The following is a 26,609-nucleotide window of genomic DNA, read 5'->3' on the forward strand; positions in this document are numbered from 1 at the left end:
CAGTGGGGACGTACCCGACTTAATCCACCTCTTAATACCACCGCTATCACGTCACAATTATAGAAACCATCAATACAACTCAAACACACAATATAACAACACGTGACATTACAGAGAGACATTTCGCATATGGAGGTGAAAACCATTTTACTAAAGCAACAAACCCAGTTAAGACTCCAAACATCTAATCTACAACCACAACTGTGCACCTACAACATCTGGAGCAGTTTACAATCAATATTTGTCTAATAACATGACAAAAACATTAAACATTTAAATAAAATCCAACCTACTCATCAGAGACGCAGACTCATAATGTGCAGCGCCCCTCAGAGGCTGTAATCCAGTAGTACCGCTCGTATTCACTGGTCTGGAAGTGGAGAACAAACCCTTTCTCAGGCTGAGACACTCTAGCTAGCTTCAGGGTTGTCCGACCTCCTCACCATGTCTAAACTCAGATGTATTAATGTTTGCAGAGCTACATGTGTTTTACTAGTCGAACTTTGCTGGAACAGTTTCCCTCTGACCAACCAATCAGAGGAATGAAAAATGCTGACACTATTCTTGGCAAGCGAGCTGCCCTGTAAGGCGAATCTGAAATCTGATTGGTTGAAGAAACAGAGCTATTTATTAAGAAGACTATGGTAAAAATGCCAGCAGTACTGACTCTGAAGGCCCTGAGCAGATTAGATTGATATGGCAGCACTTCAGCTGAAATCTGATTGGACAAAAAAATCTACCATCCACATACACGTACTGGAAGTAGTGCAGCCAAGAAAAACGCTACAAAATGAAGAGAATAAACTGTTGGGAATAAATTAATACAGTTTTATAGAACAAATATTAGAATTTAGGTTGTAAATGTAGGTCAGTGCTTCTGATAGTGTTTAGTCCAGAAGAGAAGGATTTACTAGTCCTGACCGCTCACCTCTGGAAATAAAGGCAAATTGGGTTTTTTTGGTTGAAAATTCTACAGGAAAGAAAACACAAAAATATAAACACTTCATGAAAAAGATTAACAACTGTTTTGAACTGTTTTGGACAATCTTTCCTCAGGATGTCAAACTTTTCTTGAAAAGTCTGTCTTGTAAATGTCCTCGTAAGTGTTTCTACGACCAAATCGATTATTTCTCCTCCGTCAGTTATTGTGGAATGGAAAAAAAAAAAAAGATTTTCAGTCAACAGTATATGAATAGATTTAAGGTTGTGAAGTTTTTTACAGTTTGCGAGCTATGACTGGTGCGCTATATATATATATATATACACACACACACACACACACACACACACACACACACACACACAGTATATATTTGCATAGGGTAATTTTTGTAAAATAAGGAGATGGAGGTGTACAAGGAGAATGTAAATCTTACAGTTGGTGTGCACAAAAATACATCGTTTGTAAAGTATTTTTTTCCAGAACGTTTAACTTTGTGCCTGAATCTCTGCCTGCACCTATAAAACACCACATGGTAAAATCAAATTGTAAGCAAAATGCACTGTGAAATCCTCGTAATTTACAAATACCAGCCCTGTGAGGCTACAAACCCGAAGCGCTGAGAGTTTTCGGTCTCTGGAAAATCGCCCTAAATTACTCTTAAACCTGAGCTTTCATAACGATCAACAACAGAGCCGTCTTTATGCACAGATATTACACTTAAAGCTCGAAGGTGTTCCAGAAAACAAAAGACTCCTGTTTCTTACAAAGGCCACATTCCTGCAGGGCCACTGCTGGAAACGTTAGCTTCCTGAAAGAGACACACCTCCTGCTTTGTCCTTTTCCATGATCTTCTTGTTTTTTATGGAAATAGAGGTGGAGATGGAGGTGGAAAGGAGCAACACTGATCGATTCTCACATAATTATCTGCAATCAACCATTGGTGCTAGTGGGGATTCCTAGTATTCTACTCTAACTAGAGGAACTTCTTAGACACTCACACAAACACTCATTTATCCAGGCCAAATTCATAAAAAAGGCAGGAAAATGTGTGGTCCAGCAGTGAATTTTTCTATGAGTACTAAAAAAAAAAAAAATTAAAACCACTAGACAGACACTATACACTCCCATCCTGAGCATGTAGGAGAGTGAACATGCCTTTAAGGGCTTTATTTAAATGGTCACCTCCATCTTGTTTGAGATTAAAAAACAAATCACCTTGAACAAACTTTTGCTACACTTTGTAGACACCTGACCATAAGATCCGCCAGATGTTGTGCAGATTTGTGTGAAATTTAATTACCCATGGTAGTATTAGTGAAGTCAGGTGATGTAGGTGAGAAGGTAAGGAGGCCTGGGGTGCAGTCACGTTCACATTCATCCCAAAGATGTTCAATAGGATTGAAGTCGGAGATCTACTGCATGATCTTTTTTGTGGTTTATTCCTAGCGGTTTATTGAACAGTAATGGAAGGATTCTCCAGTGTCGGAACAAAAGTGTAAGCAAAACGCACCCTAGAATCATCTGCATTTACAAATACCATCCCTGTGATGCTGCACACACAAAGCAGCGGGAGCTTTTAGTTACCGACTCGCCCTAAATGACTCACCAAACATGAGCTTTAGATAGATTTATATACAGGTTTTTTTCAAAACTGTAATATGTATATTCCAAAAAACATTTTTCCAAACAGGCCTTATTTTCCCAGAGTTCATCACTTCCTGTCTGGCTACAGGACGTCTTGTTTTAGACATCAGCTGTGGCAACTTTCTTTTAATATGGAGCTCAATAGTGGATGAGATACACAAAGCATGTAAAATGTGACTCCAGTAAACGTAAAAAAGTCCTTTTAAATTTTCTCGAGTAAAAGTACAAAAGTTTTTGCCTTCAAATGTACTTAAGTTACTCAACTCAGTTTATATGAAAAGACTCGAATGTGACTCTCAGCACACTGATCTATTAATAGAATGATATTAATTAGTTCAAATGATCAAATAATTTCCCAAACAAACTGATGCTGAACTGTATGTTGGTAATCAGTAGATACACCAAGCGCCGATCAAAACACGTGTAAAACGAAACGAGCGCTCGACCCTGATTCGCTGCGTGTTTTACCAGTGTTTATCCTCATATTTAACATAGAAATTCATGTTTCTGATTAAATGTAGTGTTTACATGGATACTGTTCTTTTAATTTATTGAAGAAGGAGATGAAGAAATAATTAAAAAAAAGAAATTATTTGTACTACTGTGTGGACTTCTGATCAGAAGGTCATGAGTTAAAATCCCAGCACCACCGAGACTGCCACTGCAGCAACGTCCTTAAAAAGAAAAGAAAAGAAAAGAAAAGAAAAGAAAAGAAAAGAAAAGAGTTATACTTGTCACGTGTATTTACAGTGAAATTCTTTCTTTGCATATCCCAGTGATGTTAGGAAGCTGGAGTCAGAGTGCAGCTACAGTACATTATACATTGGCCCTGCAGTACAGATGGTTAAGGGCCTTTCTCAAGGGCCCCAAGAGTGCAAGTTTGATGCTTTAACCCAGAGCATTAACTGATCAACTTCTTTCATTAGCTGTATAATTAAGATAAGTTTAAATCACTCTGGATATGAGCATCTGACAAATTCCATAAATATTCTAATGTGTATCAGGGACAAGTCAGTGTGTGTAAGAGTTTGAGTAACTTCACTCCTTAAATCTACTAAGAAAATGCCAGAAATTCCTGTTACATCAAAAAAGCAGAAATTTCCCTCTCCAAACATTACATATTAACCATTCTGAATGGAGTCGTGGAGTGAAAACAGGAGTCTCCTGTATTGTGTATGAAACGCTCCCATTTCAGGAATTTCAGCGTGTTCTGATCAAGTGGGTCCGATCTTTTCCTAATTCGCCTAAACACGTCTCAGTGCTCCGGCTTGGAAAAACGTGGTCATCCGGAGCAAATTAGATATGGACAGGCTAAACGTAAAGGAACGTATTCTGAAGTTTTGAAATCAAGAAGATCAGAGTTGAGATACTTTGAGAAGAATGTACAATATTCATGAGCATGTAATTTCCCTTCATACACTATTTATATACGTTTGCGGACAAACGACCATGAGAACCGCCGGTACCACCACGAGTTTAATCTCCACTCTTCTGGGAAGATGTTTCCTCTAGTTTTTGTGGAGATATGTGCTCATTCAGCTACAGGTTGTGTAAGTAAAGTCAGGTTCTGATGTAGATGAGGTGAGGAGGCCTGAGGTTCCATTTAAATTCATCCCAAAGGTGTTTAATAGGGTCAGGAGATCTTCCACACACATCCAACTCCTGTAGAGCAGATGTTTATGGTGCTGTCTTTGTGCATAGGAACAGGTTTGGGTCTCCTAGTTCATGTGATGGGAAAATGTCATGCATCCAAAGATGTTCTACACAATTGTGTGCCTCCAACTTTATAGTAACAGTATGTTGAAGAAGCACATCTGGCTGGAAAAGTCAGGTCTCACAACACTTTTGTCAACTGGTGCGTGCGACGTTTTTGGAAGGAGTCTCCATTGTCAGTTTTAAGATCTTCACCATCTAAAGTCTCCAGGACAGAGGAGGTTATGTTTTTTTTTTTTTTTTGTAAAGATAAACGATAACCAGAACCGATTTGTTTCAATGGAACATTCAATCACTTTAAAATGGACACAACTGTAGTTAGTGTCGTTTCACAATCAGTGAAATGCCACTAGCATTGAAAACGTTCTGTTGTAGGAAATCCCTCATCTCATCGTTTCTCCATGGAATTACTTCACCCTGCTGTCGATGTCCTCCACCAGCACGTTTACATTTCATTGGCAGACGCTTTTATCCAGAGCCACTTACAATTATCTCATTCTCACAGCTGAGCAGTTGAGGTTTAAGGGCCTTGCTCGAGGGCCCAAGTGTAAATGCTTGATGTTGTTGAACTCACAACCTTCTGATCAGCAATCCAAGCACAACCTATAGTGTTTCATTCTCCACAGTGTCCCTGGAATCAATGAGAAGTTTCAGCCTCAGCATGAAGAAAGCACAAGACTGTCAAAAAGACCTGAACGCTAAACAGAGCGCGCTCCCTAATAATAGTTCTCTACATAGTTTCACAGCACGTCACTGGTTTCGAAGGAGTCTCCAGACAGCCTTCTGAATTAGGAGCTCACGCCCCACACCAAAGCTTCAGTAGAAGGACGACGGGAATCGTGAAGATTCGATGTTTGCGGAGGAAAATGAATGGAGAAGTGGAAGGGGAGCGAGATGTCTAAAAATATCCTGAACAGGACCGGGTTAAAGAAGAGCTGTGTGTGTGGATGGTAGAGTGGTTTGAGCAGAAAGAGAAGGAGGGGAAATGGAGGGAAGGAAAGAGGGAGGAGAGAGAGAGAGAGAGAGAGAGAGAGAGAGAGAGAGAGAGAGAGAAGGAGAGAGCGGTTGTGCTTAATTAAAGGCAAAATTTAGCTAGCGTGGGATTCCATGTGACAAGGCCAAGTAGGGAATCACAGAGAGATGGTTTGTTTGAGTACAAAACTATCAAGACACCTGACATTCAAGCCAGATATGGTACTTTCCCAAACTGGGAACAGTTAACAGTTGGATAAGACGTCTTCAGATGCTGCAGCATGAAATTTGGAGACCCAAAAACGTGAAAATCGACAGCAGGGTGAAGTAATTATTATGGAGTTACGATGAGATGAAGATTTAAGAGGCAGAATCCGAGTCAGCGTTCACAAACTGTCTCATCCTTTCCACGTGGAGGTGGAACACTATTGTACATGGGGTTGGAGATGATGTTCCACTAGATTTTGGAGTGTGTTTATGGATATTTGTGCTCATCAGCCACAAGGGTGTTATGAAAGTCAGGTACTGATGTAGGTGAGGAGACCTGGGGTGCAGCGTTCAGCGTTCACATTCATCAAGAAGGTGTTCAGTAGGGATGAGATCAGAGCTCTATAGCAGCAAGATCTTCCTCTCCAAAGCATGTAAACCAGATCTTCAATGAGCTCATTTTGTCCATGCTGGAACAGATTTTGGGTTTCCAAGTTTAAGCGAATGCAATATTTTATCATAGAGCATCTAAAAACATCCTGTACAACTCAGTCTTCATTAAATTCTGTTTTTCTTTCACCTTTCATATCAGGCGTTTCCAGCCATGGTGTCTCTCGCACGATGTTTTTTGTTTTTCGCACCATCTGTAAAAATCTCTGTGGAAGGTCAGCATTTTGATCCTGGTCCTTCCAGCACCCACATCCATTTAAACCGAAGACCTGTATTCTTATGTTTAAACGCATCTTGCTAATTCCATACTGTATAATCGGCCAATTGGAGAAATGATGATCTATAAATGAGCAGTTGTCCAGCTGTTCCTCATCAAGCGGATGGTGAGCGTAAGGTATAATTAAGGATGAAGAAGAAAACCAGCTACTGCACCTTTAAATAAACCTCAGCTCTGATGTCCACACACACCAGTGACCGCACCATGGCAGCCGTGGCACTGAGTGAAAGTTTCTCCTAGTAAATATTTCACTCAGCCAGCGGAACAGAGAGCAGACATTCCAGCTGCTTTGGCTCGGGCTCAGGGTCACTGTGGGTTACGTCGCCTTTTCCTCACACATGGCTTATCTGTGCTATTGCTTTCTCTGCGGCAATGTTGAAACCACTCTATCATCTTCTGCTTAATCTCACACCGATTACAGAGAGCAGAAGGGGAAAGGTGAAACAGGGACACTTTTTTTTCTTTCTTTTTAACATAGAATAATAACAGTGTCGTCAATAAATATTCACCCCCATAATATATAACGGAAAGGTCTTTTTTTTAAAGGTCAGTGTACACTACATTTATCAGTTTGATATAATATTGAAAGTAAAAAAAGGCAAAAAAATGGCTTTTATTTATACATTTTTCTATTCTATGTGCTCACCATAACATTGTAAGGAGCCTGAAAATCATACTTGTTTACTGCTATATAGTATACTGCTTCTCCAAAAACTCCAAAAAAGTCACCAATTCCAATATGATGAGTAAAAGTCTTCAATTATCTGATTTGACCACAGCATTTGATTCGTATTGAACGTAGGCTCTAATATGCACAAGTCCTCAACACCAGGACACGTGTTAGTAAAAAGCCTGAAACAGCTGATTTATGAGGATTGACTTCTTTGAATACAAATCAAATTCTCCACCACAACCCCATTAACAACCTCTTCGTAAAACAACAGCATCTTCAACACAAACAAAACAAAAAAAGACAAAATAGCATTAACCAAGAAAAGGACAGTATGATGTCACACAGTGGAAAAAAAACGTTAGTATTTAATGTACAACACAAGTGAAAGTAAATAATTGTAGATAAAGTAAAACCAAATATTCAGAGGTGCAGCCTTCAGTCTCAGAGACGATATTTTTCAACAAAAACTGGTTCTCAAAGTTTTCTGAATTTATTCGAGACTTTTTGAAGTGAAAATGTGGCAAGCTGGAATAAAAAAGTCACTCACAGGCAGCACATGTGTGTAGGGGAGTGTTAATGACATCTTCAACAGGTGCAGCATGTAATCATTATCTATTCAAATACAGTGGAGTAAAAGTACATCTATTAAACCATAAATGTAGTTGAGTGGAGAGTAGAAGTTGCTTATATCTTTATATACTTTAGATACTCAGTAAAACTAGAAAGTAGGCAAAAATTACTTAAGTTTAGTAACCGAGTACATTTCCTCTCCCTCTCTTGCATTAAAAAAGCACATATTGATGGCTATGAACTTCTCAAAGTGAAACCAGAATGTTGGATGAAGACGTCGATGGACTCTGCTCTGATGGCAGTTCTTTTAAATCCGGTTTGTTCAAGAGACCCACAAACCCAAATAACTTAAAGTCAAACAATAAGATAACGAGAAACTATAAATGAGGTGAATTTGAAATAAAAAATTTACATTTTGAGCAAAAATTTTTTTTATTATTTTTATGAATTTTTCTTATTTATTTTTAAAACAAAAACACGAGCAAACATAACGTACACAGAGATAACAAAAAAATGGTCAATGTCTTTATTTTCATAAGTGTGAAACACAATGGCGGGCCATGCATTTGGCACCTGGGCCTTCAGTGGGGACGTACCCGACTTAATCCACCTCTAAATACCACCAATATCACGTCACAATTATAGAAACCATCAATACAATACAAACACGCAATATAACAACAGTTAAGACTCCAAACCTCTACACTACAACCACAACTGTGCACCTACAACATCTGGAGCAGTTCAGAATCAATATTTGTCTAATACCATGATAAAACCATAAAAAGTAAAATAAAATCCCACCTACTCACCAGAGATGCAGACTCATACAATATTATGGAACAAATATTAGAATTTAGGTTGTAAATGTAGGGCAGTGCTTCTGATAGTGTTTAGGCCAGCAGAGAAGGCTTTGCTGGCCCTGACCACCCGTCACTGGTAAAACATCAGGCATACGAAGAACGAAGGAACTGTAACCAATAACCAGCACAAGAATCTGAGGAACCACCATGGAAGACCCACAGTCAGTACTGTGAAAGGTGAAGGCATTTAAATAAATGCTAATCAAGGTGATGAGGAACAGGTGTGAATTATCAGTGACATGTGACAAACAAGGAAGTGCAATAGATGTTGGGTTGGATGGAGTTTCTAGGCTTAAACCTGACGTGTGTGTTTACATTGACATCACATTACAAGTTCATCTGTAAGATTCAGCGATTCACATAAAAGTTAACGGAAAGTTAAAGAGGGAATTTGAATCACGATGCGTCTTTTTTTTCTTTTTTTTTTACATATTTGCACCTATAAAAACTATATATTTATATATAATTATTAGTAGATGTTCTTTACTTTTATTATTTAAAAAATGAAAAATTTTGTGATCAATATTTGATATGTAGAACGATTTCTTGTCGCTAAACTGCTTCTCAAGCGCGTTCTCTCAGCACATAGAGGTCAGATTAACATGGCAGAGGTAGAGCTGTAACTTCCTGCAGACAGAACAGGAAAAGACATCTGGTTTTATTTTGTTTTGCACTACAAAGGCGTGTTAATTGAGGCGCTTAAGTAAATTGATGATCAGTGAAGTGAACTTTTTGTACCATATTTAATTGCAAATCATTTTGCTAACATTAGTCATAAAATGTTCTCCTCATCCGAGGTTATTTCATCATTACGTTCCAAGTTTTTTCCACGTTTTATAATAAAAAAATATGGAAACTTGGAAGGGGGGTGAATACTTATGCAATCCATTGTACACGGTTTAGATTGCATTGATTTTCTTTCTCCCCAGGATGTTATTAATAAGAACAATGTCGTCATCCTTGACACTGGGCTTTCTTTAATAACGTAATCCTCAGCTCTTTGTATGATCTTTTATTTTGCTGTACTTCAGGAAACATTAGAAATACTATTTCCTGTGGAAAAAAACAATCTTCATGCCAATCAATCTGTCAGTTCGCCTACTGCTACTTTTATGGGGGGAAAAAGGCATGAGATTGTGTTTGTGTTAGTAGAACTGTGAGGTTGTACATACCGAAGCTGTCATTACTTGTAGCACTGGATTCCTCTTTACTCCATTTGGCTCGCTGTTACATTCTGAGAAAAAACTATAATTATCTCTTTTCACCTGCTGCTTTTCCATTCTTTTGTGTTAGAACATTGACACAAAGGTGAAATATCATTCTGAGCAGAGATGTTTAGAAGAGATGCAGTGGAGCTTTTAACCATGTTGTTCGACATTATGTTGGAAGGTGAGAAGATGCCTGAGGAATGGAGAAGGAGTTTGCTGGTACCGATCTTTAAGCATAAGGGAGATGTGCAGACCTGCAGTAACTACAGGGGAATTAAGTTGATCAGTCACACCATGAAAATCTTGGAAAGAGTAGTGGAAGCCAGGCTGAGAGAACAGGTGACCATCTGTGAGCAACAGTATGGTTTCATGCCGAGGAAGAGCACCACAGATGCATTATTTGCTTTGAGAATGTTGATGGAGAAGTATAGAGAAGATCAGAAGGAGTTGCATTGTGTGTTTGTGGATTTAGAGAAAGCGTACAACAGGGTGCCAAGAGAGGAGTTGTGATATTGTATGAGGAAGTCTGGTGTGTCAGAGAAGTATGTGGAGGTGGTGCAGGACATGTATGAGGACAGTGAGGACAGCAGTGAAGTGTGCAGTAGGAACGACAGACTGGTTCAAGGTGGAGGTTGGACTGCATCAGGGATCGACGCTGAACTCTTTCCTGTTTGCAGTGGTGATGGACAGGTTGACGGACGAGGTCAGACAGGAGTCTCCGTGGACTATGATGTTTGTGGATGATATTCCGATTTGTGGGGAGAGTAGGGAGCAGGTGGAGAAGAACCTGGAGAGGTGGAGATACGTGCTGGAGAGAAGGGGAAGTCAGTAGGAATAAGTTAGAGTGCATATGTGTGACGGAGGGCATGTGAGGGAGGGCAGTGGAGGGGTGCGGTTGCAGGGAGAAGAGGTGGAGAAGGTGGAGGAGTTCAGGTACCTGGGGTCAACAGTGAAAAAAGAGCGTGAAGAAAATGGTGAAGGCCACCAGGAAGGAGGAAAAGAGGAAGCCAATGAGGAGGTTTATGGATGTGGTGAGGGAAGACATGCAGGTAGTTGGTTTGAAAGAGGCAGATGTAGAGGACAGGGGGGTATGGAGACAGAGGATCTTCTTTACTGACCCCTAATGGGAGCAGTCGAATAAAGAAGAAGATTGATTTTTAAGTGGAGTTTTCATCTACGCAGCAAAAATATATTCGCAGCAAAAAGGTATTTTCAGACACCTGGTCAAAAGATTGTGTGTCCAAACTTTTGGTCTGTTCTGTATGTCCTTCTTTTTGAACATCCCATTCCACATTTGGCACCCATTTGCTTGTATAATGACCTCCACTCTTTCGAGAAGGTGTTTCACTGAATTTTGTGTGGAATTCATTCAGCCACAAGGATGTGTGTTAGTAAAGTCAGGTATTGTTAGAGGTGAGGTGAGGAGGCCTGGGAGGCAGATTTAATTCATCCCAAAGGTGTTTAATAGGGTTAAATATTTATAGCAGAAGATCTTATACTCCAACCCATGCTAAGAACATCTTAATGGAACTAGAACAGGTTTTGGTCTCCTAATTCAAGTGAAGAGAGAATTTCATGTTACCACATTTAATACTATACAATTGTGTGCACTGATGATCTCTTCATCATGGCACCTGTTAGTGGGTGGATTTATTTATTAGGCAGCAGGTGAACATTTTGTCCTCAAAGTTGTTAGAAGCAGGAAAAAGGGGCGAGCGTAAGGATTTGACGTGGGTCAAATTGTGACGTCTAGACGTCTAGCTGTTGTGGGATGTTCCTGGTCTGCAGTGGTCAGAATCTCTCAAAAGTGCTCTAAGGAAGGAACAGTGGTGAACCGGCGACAGGGTCGTGGGGGACGAGGATCATTGATGTATGTGAGGAGCGAAGGCTGGTCTGTGTGGTCCGGTCCAACAGACGAGCTCCTGTAGCTCAAACTGCTGAAGAAGTTCATGCTGTTGATGCTCGATGGGTCACGGCTGTTTTAGCATCAAAAGGGGACCAACACAATATTCAGCAGGTGGTCACAATGTTATGGCTGATCGGTGTAGATCTTTAAAAAAAAACATAGTCTGCATGAGTCTCGCCATTCCAAATAGCTCCGGATATCATGGCACTCAAATGGTTGGTGGTTCATTTGACGTAACTGGTGAATCGCATCATTGTGACATCAGCAAAAAGGCTCATTCTGTTTTTTTAATTTTGAATAAACGCTCCATGGTGGCAAATCCGAATCTTTCTAGAACGAGGAGATCCGAATCCGAAATCGGAATGACTCAGAGACAGCTGCTGTGTGTGATTGATGCTGGAAAATGGTTGCAGGGGGATGCTGTCATGCTGTTGACATAAATTTTCCACTGAGGGACCGGGCAGGATATCAGACATGTCCGAACATCTTCTCAAGTGTTTCCTAAGAAAACCTTGACACTTGAAGGTGTTTACTGAAACTATACATTTGCAGGATTTGGCAGATGCCCTTATATAGAGCGCCTTACAACTGAGCAGTTGAGGGTTAAGGGCCTTGCTCAAGGGCCCAGCAGGAACAGGGTGGTGGTGCTGTTATTTAAACTTGTGACCTTCTGATCAAGAGTCGAATATCTTAACCACTGAGCTCCCACCTCCCCATAGAAAAGGACTTCTCCTGAGATCATTTTTATACACTATAAAAAAAGTTATAAAAGCATCATATTTTCCCCGTTACAATCCTTCACATTAAGGCATTTTGGCAAATGTTTCCTTCTCCAGAGCAAGTTTCATTAGGTCATGGACTAAGACATCTAAAATCTATCATCAGTCTAAAAACTAAACTAGAAGCACTTATTTAAGTACCTCTAGAAAAGGTAGGACTTTAGATGTTATTTGCAGGCTGCTATTCACTCAGCTGTTTAGACACTGAGATAGTGAGGGTTAAGGGGCCTTGCTCATGGGCCCAGCAGTGGCAGCTTGGTGAGGCTGGGATTTCAATTCATGATCTTCCAAATAAAAAACCCAACATCCTAACCAATGAGCCTCCTTGAGCTTTTGTTCCACCTTAAAATCCCAGAAATTGAGGTCTGTCCTCTTTGTACCCTGAGAAATGGTGGAACCTTACAGGTGAGAAAATGCTAGAAAAGCTTTGGAAGCATGGTGCAGTGCACAATGTGATCAGATCATTGGGATCAGTGCTTCAGTTTAATTGAATATGTCTTAACCCAAGTGAGTTCAGAGATGCCTGGCTTTGGACACACGTTGCAAAAGATGAAGGTGGCAGTTTAATGTTTAAGGCATTGGACTTTGGATTAGAAGGTTGTGAGTTCAAATCCCAGCCATATCAACATATCTGCTCAGTTGTATGAATGAGATAAATGTAAGTCACTCTGGATAAAAGCATCTGCCAAATACTATAAATGTAAACACCTTATATGTACTAAGCCCTAATGTGTCCCAGTGATGGCGCTAGAACATTGGTAGCACTTGGTCCTGATTTGGTCAGAATGTTCTTTAGACCTTGGCAAAACGTCACAACTTTTTACCTAATGGTTTTATGGACTGTAAAAGATACCTTAGCCAGAAAAAAAACGAAAAGGAGGACATAGAAAAGAGATACATGAACAAGATAAAAACTTTCGCCTGAATGTGAACAAGAAGAAAAGACTTCCAAGAACAATAACTGTGAAAAGACTAGCATGGGAATGAGTGCAGTGAAAGATGAGGCCAGGTTCAGAGATCATGTGGTGGAGCAGTGGATGATGGGAACCATAGTCCAGGACCATATTTCTGAAAATAATATTTGGGTGCAAACACACCTTTGGTGCAATAGAAAATACTAATTAGCAGAGATTATTTAGCAAGCTAGCAAATACGCAACGATAATGCAAACGTTTTTTTTTCTTTTGCAGTTAATGCGTTTTACTTATTAGAGTTGATCTGATAAGAGCGTTAAATTAAATATTAGTGTTTGGCACAAACACAGCATTTTTATCCAATAAAAATACATTTGTTTTGGTCCAAATGCTAGCTTGTTGCGCTTCCAATCAATCATGGATTCAGATTTGCAGGATTCAGAACTGCTTCCCAGAGGTATAATAAGTGATGCAGTTTGACGCAGCCTTCCATTCTACCCAAACGATTCGTTGACACTCATTAGAACAGGATATTTTTGGCAAAAGAAAAAAGAGTGCAACATGCTGCATTCCTTATCACAGAATTTGAAAACAATTGAAGCAAAACTTCTGGTCCTTGTGTCCCAACTTTGGTCTGTACAGTTGGCAATGCATTGTGGCTGGACATTCCTGAGACAGGGACGTGGTTTCTCACAGTCTGACACAACGATTTTGTTAATGAGATGTTGTTTTATTTTTCCCATCAGGAAGTCGCAGCTGCTGAGGACTGAACTGCTGCTTTTATCCGTATCAGGCAAGAGGAAGCCTGTCATAGCATTCCACACACCCAGATTAATCCGGCAAGAACAATGTTTTTTTCCCTACACAATGTTAACCTTCGTCTGATTCCTATCAGGATTATCAAGATGATTAGGAATATTACAATCTGAGACGACATCAGAAAAAGACAAAGCTTTGGGAACAGGTTCAGTTTGGTCTCCGAATAAAAGGAAAATGTAATGCAATTGCATCTAAAGACCTCCTATAAGATTGTGTGCATCCAAGTTTGTGTGAACAGTTTGGAGAAGAACCACATACAGTATGGCTGTAAAAGTCAGGTGTTCCAATACTATTGTCTATATAGTGTTTATAAGCAGGGGATTAGTCTTTTTTCATTGTAGAATATAAATAAAACAGATAGCAAAGCTTTGCAAATCTTATAAAAACCAATTTTATTCACAATAAAAAAACATATTAAATGTTTAAACTGACGAAATGTACGATTTTGAAGAAAAGATTATCGTCATTTAAAATTCGATAGCTGCAACAAGCCTCAAAAAATGTACAACAAAAGTCTGTAAACAATAAGCAGCATTTCACAGCTACTATGGTTAGCTTGTTTTATAGACCTTTTAATATAAAAACATTTGGTGCATCGTGAAACAAAAAATACAACAAAGAACACCCAGAACTGTTGAGCAGCTAGAAACCGACACATATAGGACTGCATTCTTCTCCCAACTGGTTTCCTCAGTTCCTAGATGTATACAGACAGAAGATGTGATGCAACACAGTGGTAAACATGGCCGTGTCCCAAATCTCTTGAGATGGGTTGCAGCCATCAAAAATCTAAATGACTTTTGATGTTTTTCCTCAAAATGGTAAACTTTTTTGTTTTATTGTGAATAGAATGTGGATTTATGAGATAGTGGTTCCACATTTAAAATATAAAGATTCATGAGATCACTGTGGAGAGTCCAACTCAAGAGCCATGAGGATGGTTTTGGACCGTAAATAAGAGTGCAAATGTATAAAAACAGTTCTACTGCGGTGACTGCAAAGCATGGCTTAAATAAACAGATTTGCATTCAGTAAACAGTTAATAACCTCAACAGTGTGAACTAAAATTTATGGATATTCGGTGTCTTTCGGTTTCCTTTTAAATCTGGTTCTTCTCAAGGTTTCTTCACAAGGAATTTAACTCGGTGACGAGAACTTCCAAAGCAGGAGAAAGTACAGACATTGTGTACTTAGGAACAAAATAAAAGAAAAACAGACAATTAAATAATGCTCTATATACAGAAGTAGACAAATGGTTTAAATAAATGTACAGATATGGTATTTGCAAGTGTGCAGTTTGTTTAGTAATGCAAAATTTGGATTCTTTATACATACGCCAAGGGGATTTTTCCTTTATATTTTTATTTTTATGTTATTTGCAATCTATTTCTGGAAACCTGCTTCGGCACAATGTCCCCCCACCAAATATCCAGAGCCCCAAATATGTTTTACTGTGGGTGACATTACCAGTAAAATGCAAACCGTCAGGTGGTAGGTTTACTAGCACAGTGCAGCCAGGGTTAGATTCCAATATTCATCTTCACTGTGAAGAGTAGTTCACTGTTTTATAGATTTACACCTGGGTGTGTTTTCGACTAAGACAAATTTCCATACCCAGTTTGTGGATGAAGTAGAATTATATAGACATTTTCCAGCTATACAGTATGTGGTTATTCCCCAAAGTTAGAGGCACACGATTGTATCGGACGTCATTGGATTTGGTGGCTTTGAATAAACTTTTGACTTCACTTGAACTGAGAGACCCAAACCTGTGCACCAAGGCAGCTCCATGAAGATCTGCTTTACATGGGTTGGAGTGGAAGATCTCCTGCTATAGAGCTCTAATCATATTGTTCACCTTTGGGATGAATGTGAACACTGACTGCACTCCAGGCCTCCTCACCTTCTCACCTACATTTACTAACACCCTTGTAGCTGAATGTGTCATATAAATCTCCACAAAATCTAGTGGAACATCTTCCCAGAGGAGTGGAGCCTATTATAACGGCGAACGGGGACTAAACGTGGACATGTGTCCACACACTTTTGTCAGTAAGATGTATATGAAACTTAGATACACATTTATATTGAGATTTTAATGTTGGTGTTGCCACATGCCAGAGCTGCACTACTTTGCTGTTAGGAACCAGTCCACAGTTTATCCCTGGGGGGATTATTCACTACATTGTGTCAACCCCGACACCAGAAGCTTCTCTTTCTCTCTCTAACACACAATGTTTTGCTGTCATGGGTTTGAAAGACCTTTCTCATTTTTCCCCCTCCCTGCTCCCAACACAATGGACTTACTGTGTGCACTTTCATCATTTGGCTGAAAAGGACCTGAAACACCAACAAGGGTTGAACTGGACGTATTTTTCGAAGGGTTATAAGATAATCTACAGAGTGATCTATAGTACTTTAATAATAATAATTCTCACCCTAGTTCGAACAGAAAAGTGAAATCTCTCCCAAATTCCCAAATATCAAAAAGAACGATTTCATTCCTAAATGATAAATCGCTGCCTTTTTCACCGAAGAACCAAAAGGGAAAAAAATGAGTTAAGGCTAATCATAAGCTTGCTAATAATAGTAGCTTTGTTTCCTAATTTATGTGTCAGCTAGCATACATTTTACTAGCTTAATAGACCAAGAACCTGAAGTTGTAGCCAAATCTGTGGTCAGAAGAAAAATGAACAACATCAGGACTATCATCATCATCATCATCATCATCATCATCATCATCACTGAAATCTCCATCTGAAACCAAATAAGCCTGAATATAAAAATTGATGTGTTTTAGTAGGGATTTGCACCACAGGGTGATCTAAGATGGCCGATTAGAGTTAGAGTTTATAACAAACACTAAATTCTTCCTTCATTTTCTTCATTCAGATGCTCAGTTCAAAGCAGTGGACGTGTTTTGTATGACCGTTGTCTTGTAGCTAATCTCAGAATGCTATGATGTTGTTTTTATCCTCCAGACTCAAACAAGCTTTTAAATGATATTAATATCCGGTGGAGTGCCAAAGTTTCGGTGATGCCACGTCTATAGAACCCATCAGTATTATAGAGAAGTGCAGTAGAACAGAGCGCTGCATCGTACACAGGAATCTCAATGAACACAATTCAACACGTCTCCTTTCACTGGAGCCACAACTGCACCTCCCTGACGGCTCACACTGTGCCTAATGCATGCTGGAGTTAAAATACTGCGTTAACTAGGATAAATGAAAGGACGTGGATCTGTTCTCCTGTATATCAGATTCTGGAAATAAAAAATAAATAAATAAAAAGCATGCGCTATACAACGCTGGACTTAATAGACATCTGTCTCACACCAGATAAAATATTTCTCCAGGTTTTTGTGTGCATGACTGTATAACATTTGCCTACATTTCCTATTTCCTGTTCCAGCTGCATTCTGATCAAAGTGCAATAAATATTTAGACTGATATGCAAATCAGTTAAATTCAATGAATCGTTTGAATGAGGGCCTCTCAGACCAGCGTTTGGCAGTGCAAGACCACTTCATGCCTCACATTTGTCTGGATTTCACATTCTTTGTCATGAATTTTCTCAAGCACAATGACTGTAGAAGACAGTAGAAAGAACATTACCCATAATCACACACTCCAGTGCTCATGTTAGTTCTCACTCTCCAGTGTTCTGTATTGTTTACAGACTATAATCAAACTCTTGATGTCACCCAAATGAGGATGGGTTCCTTTTTGAGTCTGGTTCCTCTCAAGGTTTCTTCCTCATAACATCTAAGGTTTTTTTTCTTCACCACAGTCGCTCCAGGCTGCTCATCATCAGGGATAAACACACATCATTCACCTTCACTGTTAAATTTTGTAAAGCTGCTTTGAGACAATGTGTGTTGTGAAAAGCGCTATAGAAATAAACTTGATTTTACAATGACTCTAAGGAACCAAGGAAACTGAGTGAATGCGAGACAGTGAGACACTGACCTTCAGAGCTTCATGCTCAATTAATTAGAACTGGAAAGACATGGGGGTCTCTCATTTGTATACTATGCGTGTTCTTGGGATGCATTTTAGGGCATTTCATAAGCATTAGAAACATAAAACAATTAAAATTTCGAAATTGATGTTGCAAAGTGTACAAGGCCCAAGAACCTTTACATCCACCTTAACCTTCAGTGAAGAACCCTGAGAATAAACAAACAGGTTTTCAAATATAAACTCTTTTTTAGAGCCACTAAACACATGTACAGATTTGTTGATCTTTTCCTTTAATAATAATAATAATGATGATGATGATAAGAAGGAGGAGGAGGAGGAGGAAGTCACGACGTTTGTATATAATAATGATAATAATAAAAATAAAAATAATAATAATAATAATTATATTGATGATGAGGAGGAGGAGGAGGAAGTAATGGCGTATGTATATAATAATAATAATAATAATAATAATAATAATAATAATAATAATAATAATAATAATAATAATAATAATAATAAAAATATTGATGATGATGAAGATGAGGAGGAGGAGGAGGAGGAGGAGAAGGAGAAAGTTATGGCGTATGTATATAATAATAATAATAATAATAATAATAATAATAATAATAATAATAATAATAATATTGATGATGATGATGATGAGGAGGAGGAAGTAATGGCGTATGCATATAATAATAATAATAATAATAATAATAATAATAATAATAATAATAATAATAATAATAAAGTAATAACAATATTGATAATGATGATGATGATGATGATGATGAAGATAAAGGAAGGGTCACAGCTTGAGTATAGGGAGGCCCCCGACTGAACAGAGCGCGTGCGCGCGCTTCCGCGCGGGCGCGCGTCGTCGCACGCACAGCCGAGCGCGAGCAGAGCGGACGGAGAGCGCGCGCGCCGCGTCTCCCGGACTTGGCAAACCAACAGCAACAACACAAACAAATCCAAAAACAGAGAAAAAGAAAGAAAGGAGAAAAGGAGACATGGGACTCGAAAAAGAGAAAGCGGAGACGTGCGTGTTCCTGGACGAGGACGTGTTTCACAGCACCATCGAGCCCATTCTCAAGCAGAAGAAAGAGAAAGCGCGTGCGCCGACACCGGACCGGGACCCTCGAGGCATTAACGCGCACCTGAAGGTGAGACATTCAGAAGGGCATCGATTTCTCCTGTGATCGGTATTAAGCTTTATTACAGTTTCTTTGCATGATGGAATCAACTGAAGGAGAAGGAGATCGGCTGCGTCCCAAATCTAGAGACCTAGAGGATTGATCTGTAAATCATTTGTGTTAATGCAACACACACACACACACACACACACACACACACACACACACAAGCTAAACAGAAAACATTTATTTATTTATTTATTTATTTATTTATTTATTTATTTATTTATTCATCCATTCATAATAGCAGGGTACATGTCTCTAAGGACAAGGAGTGCATTTATTACAACCCCTGAGTTTTCAGCCCTGCTGGAGTGTAAGAAATCCAGCATCATTAGAGAATGATAAATGGATAAATCACAAATGTTTATTTGTTCTCTTAAAAAGAATCAATAATATGCATAAATTATACAATGCTGGAACTCTTAGATCCTTTATGTATATTAGATTGGAAATGTATTATGAGATTAACATATTATTTAGAATGAAAATATTCCTCTCGGTTTTGTGCTGGTGATTGTGTAGCGTTTGCGTACATTTCCTGTTTCCATTCACATCCATGTTCCATTCACATTCTAATTATAAAATGTGTAGAAACTTGGGCCCACAAGCCAGAGTTGGTCCATGGTGACTTTCGGTTTGTCCTCCTAAGCCATATGCAGTTCACAGTTTTATGGACATTGTCTCAAAGCAGCTTTGCAGATATAAAACAGTTATAAAATATCAATGTATACGTTTAGTCCTTTTATGTTGATCACTAAACAGCGAGGGAGTGGCGACGGTGGCGAAGAAAAACTCTCTGAGATGGTATGAAACCTTGAAAGGACCCAAAAGCGAACCCATCCTCATCCTCAGCACCGAATGTCCATTTATTAGAAGAGAGATTCAAATGAGAGAAAAATGTCATTGACACAAATTAATATTTAATTTTAATTTAACAGTTAAAATAATCCGTTTTTTATTTATTTGTAAGCCACGAAAAAACTCTGACTCCGAAAGAAAAAAAAAAGGTTGTGGAAAATAAGGACCAGCTTCATGTCTTTTATTAGATCACTGATATTACACACATATGTCTGTGTTGCTTTTAACCAGAATTAGGCTTCAAACTGTATTGTGGTAAAAACAGGATTGTTTCTATGATTTCATCATAGTACACGTTTCATTGATGTAGAAAGCCTTTATTTACTTGTTTGTTGATTTATTTATGAATATTATAAAATCATAAATGGGACCAATGTCGAATTTATTTCTAACATAATACAGTGTGGTATTTATTTCAACGGCGCTAATTCTATTAATCCGCGATTGATGCAGCGCACATTGCCGTTTGACCATTTTTATTATAAATAAGTATTTCTTTACTTTGATTATCAAAATATAACTCGAAAATCACCAAAAGTTTGTTTTACTGATGAGCCAAGTCTCAAAACAGGCACCAAAATCAGCCATGATGCACACATCCGGCAATTAAAACAGTCCGTGTGGAAACATAGCAAAAGTTTCGTCTGGTGTCCTGACAATTCACGTCATTCAAAATAATGACTTTAAAACATTGACGTGAATATTTAGAGTTCGGCTTCACTAATAATAAACATTCATTTGCATAAAGCAACAGTTTTTGTCCATGTTGATTAGAGTGTTAAAAACTTCAAAGGTATTGATTTAAGGTACATTTAGAACAGATACGAATGTTAGATTAAGTTGCGATTAATCGTAAATTGACTCATGACAAACATTTGATTAATCATGATTAAATATTTTAATCGAATGACAGCCCTAATTAACACTACTGCATTTCTGTTGCACACACACACACACACACACACACACACACACACACACACACACCATTGTACACTGCTTTATGTGCCATTTAAATGTATATATTTCTTTCGAGTTTCATTTAAAGTTTTGCAACATTTTCTGGCATATTGTTTTCAAGCTGCACAGAAGTTACTTTCGCTGTGGAACGTTTAGGATTTGAGTCCTTACACAAATCCTTCCACTTCTGAGCTCTGTGAATACATTCTCTGTTTCCGTTCCTCCTGCAGGTCGACTTCGTGGACGTGATCGCCGAACCCAGCTTCTCACACAGCCTCGACTCAGTGTGGATCGGCAGCCATGCGCTTTTCGAGCTCATTAAGTTTGTGTTTTACCGGGTCCTGACGACGCTGCTGGCCGTCCCCATGGCCTTCGTGGCAGGCCTTGTTTTCGCCGTCCTGAGCTGCGTACATATTTGGTAATGAAACGAGGCTTTTGGCCGGTTTGAACATTTTTAGGGAACATATTTTAAGGCTGCATCACTGATGTCCTGTTTGCCTTGGCTGCTGGCCGTCTAGATAAAGAGTGGCATTAGGCAAAAAGTTAATTCAGGAAAGAAAGGGAGAGACATCAGATATAGGTTTTATATTTATTATGTGTGCATAAGTATTCACCCCCTCTTCCATTTGATTCAACGAATAAAAAAGGACCTAATTGGAATTCTATGTGATTACACAAAGTAATATGTCAAAGTCAGTGAAAGTCGTTATACAAATGAAAGCAAAAATTGCGAGAGAATTGATCTCTATGAAACCTTCTGATCAGAACGTATAATTAGCTGAGTCACATGATCACATGTAAATCAACCTGTTCCTGATAGGCCCGTGAAGTTTGTGTTTGAAAACACGATTGAACAAACAGCATCATGAAACACATCGTAAATTTATTATTTCGTAAAAATGGAAAGATGGTGACTCCGTAAACAAGATTTAACACGAGATACGATTGTTGCATTTGACAGATGCCCTTATCCAGAGCGACTTACAACTGAGCAGGGGAGGGTTAAGGGCCTTGTTAAAGGGCCCAGCAGTGGCGGGATTTGAACCTGTGACCTTCTGAGCCAAAGCCCAGTGCCTTCACCACCTAAACCACCTCCTCTGGTTTATATTCGCTACAGAATGTTTAGGATTTAAGAGGGGATTAGTCAGAAAAGCAAACAAGAGGCTGAAGTTAACCCTCAGCATGATGCTAACACCACCATGCTTCAACATGTTTGAGATAGTAATACTCCAGCAAACCACTTTTATTTATATACTGCATTTATTTGTATTTATTTGTTGAACGTTTTCAACAGGTTCTATAATTGTTTTTTTAAAAGCTAATTGCTAACTAGATGTTTTGTAGAGATGTCATTGGAATGTCACTCCCAACCCTCCGATCAGAAGTCAAAGGTCTGAGCTACCACCTCTCCATGGAGATCACAACCTCAACCGTAGTGAACACCTTTGGGGTGAATTGGAAAGCTGGCTGCACCCCAGGCTTCCTCACCTCACCTACACCAGATATTGTATCTGACTTTACTATGGAAGTGGTAGCTCAAAGTTTAAGGGTCTGACTTGCTGATCAGAAGGTTGATTGATAAAGCCGACCACAACCAACATGCCACTGTTGGACCTTTTGAGCAAAGCCTTTATCCCTCTCTGCTCCAGGGGCACTCCATCATGGGGAGGTGGTAGCTCAGTGGTGAAGGCTTTAGGTTACTTTGGGTTCAAGCCCTGGTATCGCCAAGCTGCCAATCTTGTGGCCCCTAAGCAAGGCCCTTAACCCTCATTGCTCCAGGGCATCATAGCCAACCTTGTGCTTTCTAACAAGCTGGGATATGTGAAGAAAGAACTCAATGTCCTGTAGTGCATCTATGACAAATAAAATCCATTAAAGTGTATTAAAGGGGCATTAAAGCACAAATCTCCACAAGCACTCTCCAAAATCTAGTGGAACATCTTCCGAGTAGGGTGGCGGCTACTAGAACAGGAAAAGGGGGCTAAATGTAGAACGGGATGTTCATGTTGTGTGTGTCTTGGAAGTTGTAGTCTACGTTAGCATCCCTGTGTGGGTTGCTGGAAGTTCTCTATGGACTTGACAGTCTGGTATGCAACCATGTAGCCATCGTTTTTATTTTATTGCACAAAAGACATGGTATTAAACATCTTGGTGTTTAATGGAGACCCTCATTTTGATCTGTTAGCATGAAGACCAGAGTTCATGTGCTCTGTTTTGGATTACTGCTTCAGTGTACTGTGTCCTTGAGTAACAGAATAACAAAACAAAAAGTCTGCTTTGTGTAGAACATGTGGGAACTAGTAGCAACGCTGTTTGTATGAATGTTCATGGAAGATTAAACCACATCAGAAGGTCACTTTATGAGGATTTTAACAGAGCGATATGACTAATATGGATAATATGAATAATCCCTGGACTTTTTATTGTAAAGTGCAGGATTCTTGTCACTAAATCATGTTGCAAATCAGTACAAAGTTCTCCTGACTGACCTTCTTTAATGAAATGTTTTCATCCTGATGTGCGTGATCTCGTCCATCAAGCCAAGACGATGTAATAATGTCGGTCTTATTCTCACTCCTTCTATGGTACATGGTGCACAACCTAATACTGGGTTTGAGTGGGGGGAGGGGAATCTCAGTGGTAAAGATGTTGGACTTCTAATCAGAAGGTTGTAAGTTCAAATCCGACTACTATTAAGCTGCTGGGGCCCTTGAGCAAGGCCCTTAACTCTTAACTGCTAGTTATATAAATGAGATAATTGTAAGTCGCTCTGGATAAGGGTGTCTACCAAATTGCATAAACGTTTGTGTTAATCCACAATAAAATTGTAAGTCATTTTGGCTCTAAACTGCATGTAAATAAATAATAAATCAATAAAATGAATATAAATGTTGACAAATAAAGATTTTTTTTTCTGTATTTAAAACTTATTTTTAACATGTCAGGTGTTTTAATTGAAAATCTTTTAAAAAATGTAATTAATTTAATTTAAATTAAATTAAATTAAATTAAATGTAAAAAAATTGATACAAATATTTTTCCCCAAAAATTGCAAAATAAAAACTTATTTTTTAAGAAATAAATTTGCTAGCATTAAAAATGTTTTTTTGTAAACATTGTAGAATAATTATTTGCAAAAAATATATTTAAAACTAATAATATATTACACGATACACTGTATTCTTCTGCAGTTCATATTTTTAATAATAACTACTTTACTATGTAAAGTTTTGTTGGAGAAATGGTAAAAGTGTAAAAAACATTTTGACTGAGGGCGTCAATCATTTTGGAGTAGATGGTGGGAACGTATTGGATTTCATATAACGTGTTGTTTTTGTGTATGTACAGGTTGATGATGCCGCTGGTGCGGACCATCATGATGACGATGCCCTCTATCCAGGTGATCTGGTCAGGTCTGATGGACGCGCTTATAAGGCCGATATTCCGAAGCGCCGGCGGCTGTTTGTCCTCTGTCAGCGCCAAAATGTGGAAGTCCGATGTGCTTTAAATGCTTTCAACTGTGTTTTTGTTTTTGGCGGAGATCCCAGACCTGATCAATTACACCTGAGTCCTCGTCATGCGCAGCTCCATCAGGTGTGTTTGCTTTGGCCTGGGATCAGACGTACGCTCTCTCTCGCTGAATACTCCCTGCCTCTCCGCTGACATGTGACCGAACGTCTAGACCGTGGAAGGAAGCTTGTGCGCTTTAACGTAAACTGCACTACTCCTAGTGGACAGCATCATTAGGTATCAAATACTTTCGCGCCACTTTAAAGCAAACAAATATATTTAATATAAATGTGCTCTTGTACTGTATATGAGAAGAGTGTTCGATGTGTATAGAAGTCTAGAGACGCTTTTTTGACTTCCTGTTTCCTGCCTCGGTTTGTATTTATATTTACGCACCACAGCAGCGGCCGAATTCTCAAATCCGATTGGTCGAATGTTTTATTAATAGTAATATGCCCATTATGAGAGTTTATGATAACTACGGTTGCTATGGTTACTAATTGTTCACGGGCGGACGCCTCGCATAAACAGGCTACACGTTTATAGTGACGTGCTCGTTAACGATACGTTAGTGTTGCCGTGGTAACAGCTCATTCACAAGACAGACACTTGATGTAAGTCTCCAGCGTCAGAGCTCTGTTTCAGTCAATTCGTAAAAAAAGAAGTGTTAAAATTCGTAAACAGAAAAAAAGGAGGATCTAGTGGAACGTCCATTTATAGCTGCTATAACTGAAGAACATTTCACAGACGATACACAACATGAAATGTAACTATAAATGGATAAAAATATGACAATTATTCTTTTTTTTTTTTTGCTAAAAATAAAAAAGTTTTGGCGTCTTGTTATTACGACACAATGTTCCCCAGATTTACTATAAAAAATGTTTTGTTTTATTTCCAAAATGAATGATTTTGTATTTACATGACTGTCCCAATGATTTATGAGTACTGTCCTTTTTTTCCAGTCTATTTGCCTTGTAAATATGTACTGGCCATACTGCCTGTGTGTGTGTGTGTGTGTGTGTGTGTGTGTGTGTGTGTGTGTGTTTCAATATCCTCTCTCGGAAAAGAAAGGCCGGCTTGTTTGTGCAGTGCAACACGAAGGGTTCAGGTGTACTTTTTCATTTTTTCCTTTCCGCCCTGTACAATGATGTAATGTATCAGGCATCCCGAGTGCAGCAGAGAACACCTCGCAGAGTCTCTCCTCCGTTCACTCAATAAAACCTCTTTTTTTGCACGTGATTCTCTTGTTGTTGTTGTTCTTTTTTTTCTCAACAGTGACTGCGGAAAAAAAAAACATAAATTGGCCCTTGTTTTTTTTCCGCTGCAAATGGGATTATGTGCTTAGCTTTGTGTTTAACTGAGGGCTCATTAGCCTGGGGGGAGTTTTAGCAGTATGACAAGTAGGAGGGTGAAGTGGGAGGGAGAATCGTAGCGTATAGACGCTGTAGATCAGCCGGGGTTGTGTGTGTACGGGTGTGTGGGGGATATTACGCAATTGAGGGACGGCGAAGGTGAATTAACACTAGTCATCCAATTACTGTCCAGCCATGTATTCATTCATCTATTTTCCACACCATTTATCCTACACAGGGTCATGGGGGAGCCTGGAGTTTAGGGGAACATGGAGGCAGCAGACTGGGTGACCCATCTCAGGGCACAATCACACTCACCTAGGAACCATTTTAACATGCCGATCAGCAAACACAGGTCTTGGCAGTGGTGGAGGAAACCGGAGCACCCAGAGGAAACCCCCTAAAACACAAGGAGAACATGCAGTTCCTCCCCAAACTTTTAGCACAAAGCTGGATCCGAAGGTCTATAGATGTCATCATTTTTCTCTCAAACTATAAAACCCAAACCTGTTCCAAAATGACAGTGGTGTACTGAGCTCCGACTTTAACTCTACTGTTTACCTTTGGGAAGAATGTCAGGCCTCCTCACCTCAGCTACATCAGCACCTGACTTTACTAACACCCTTACAGCTGAATGAGCAGAAATCTCCAGAAAACCTAGTGAAACATCTTCCCAGGAGAGTGGAGGTTATTATAAGAGACTAAATGTGGAATGAGATGTTCGAAATCATATGGGTCAAATTCAAGGTTTGCGGGCAACATGTGGCGTATAAGGAATTGAATCTACGGCACTATGAGACAAAACATCAGAAGAAGCTGAAAAA

The 26,609-nt window shown here is 39.1% G+C and overlaps 1 protein-coding gene across 1 annotated transcript; it reads left to right on the plus strand.

The window, feature by feature from the left end:
* Nucleotides 1-18,768: 18,768 nt before the first annotated feature.
* Nucleotides 18,769-25,672, plus strand: cav2 (caveolin 2). Its single transcript, XM_046850620.1, has 3 exons — nucleotides 18,769-19,069; nucleotides 21,151-21,338; nucleotides 24,269-25,672. The coding sequence occupies exons 1-3, from the start codon at nucleotides 18,917-18,919 to the stop codon at nucleotides 24,426-24,428; spliced, it is 501 nt and encodes a 166-aa protein (XP_046706576.1). The 5' UTR covers nucleotides 18,769-18,916; the 3' UTR covers nucleotides 24,429-25,672.
* The last annotated feature ends 937 nt before the right edge of the window (nucleotides 25,673-26,609 follow it).

Source organism: Silurus meridionalis, chromosome 5, assembly GCF_014805685.1.
Source record: "Silurus meridionalis isolate SWU-2019-XX chromosome 5, ASM1480568v1, whole genome shotgun sequence".
NCBI classification, from domain to species: Eukaryota; Metazoa; Chordata; class Actinopteri; order Siluriformes; family Siluridae; genus Silurus; species Silurus meridionalis.

Excerpts from the sequence above, each read along its gene's own strand:
- cav2 (XM_046850620.1), top strand. The coding sequence starts at position 18,917 with ATGGGACTCGAAAAAGAGAAAGCGGAGACGTGCGTGTTCCTGGACGAG. Across the intron at positions 19,070-21,150 it reads GCATTAACGCGCACCTGAAG|GTCGACTTCGTGGACGTGAT; the intron begins GTGAGACATTCA and ends TTCCTCCTGCAG. Across the intron at positions 21,339-24,268 it reads CTGAGCTGCGTACATATTTG|GTTGATGATGCCGCTGGTGC; the intron begins GTAATGAAACGA and ends GTGTATGTACAG.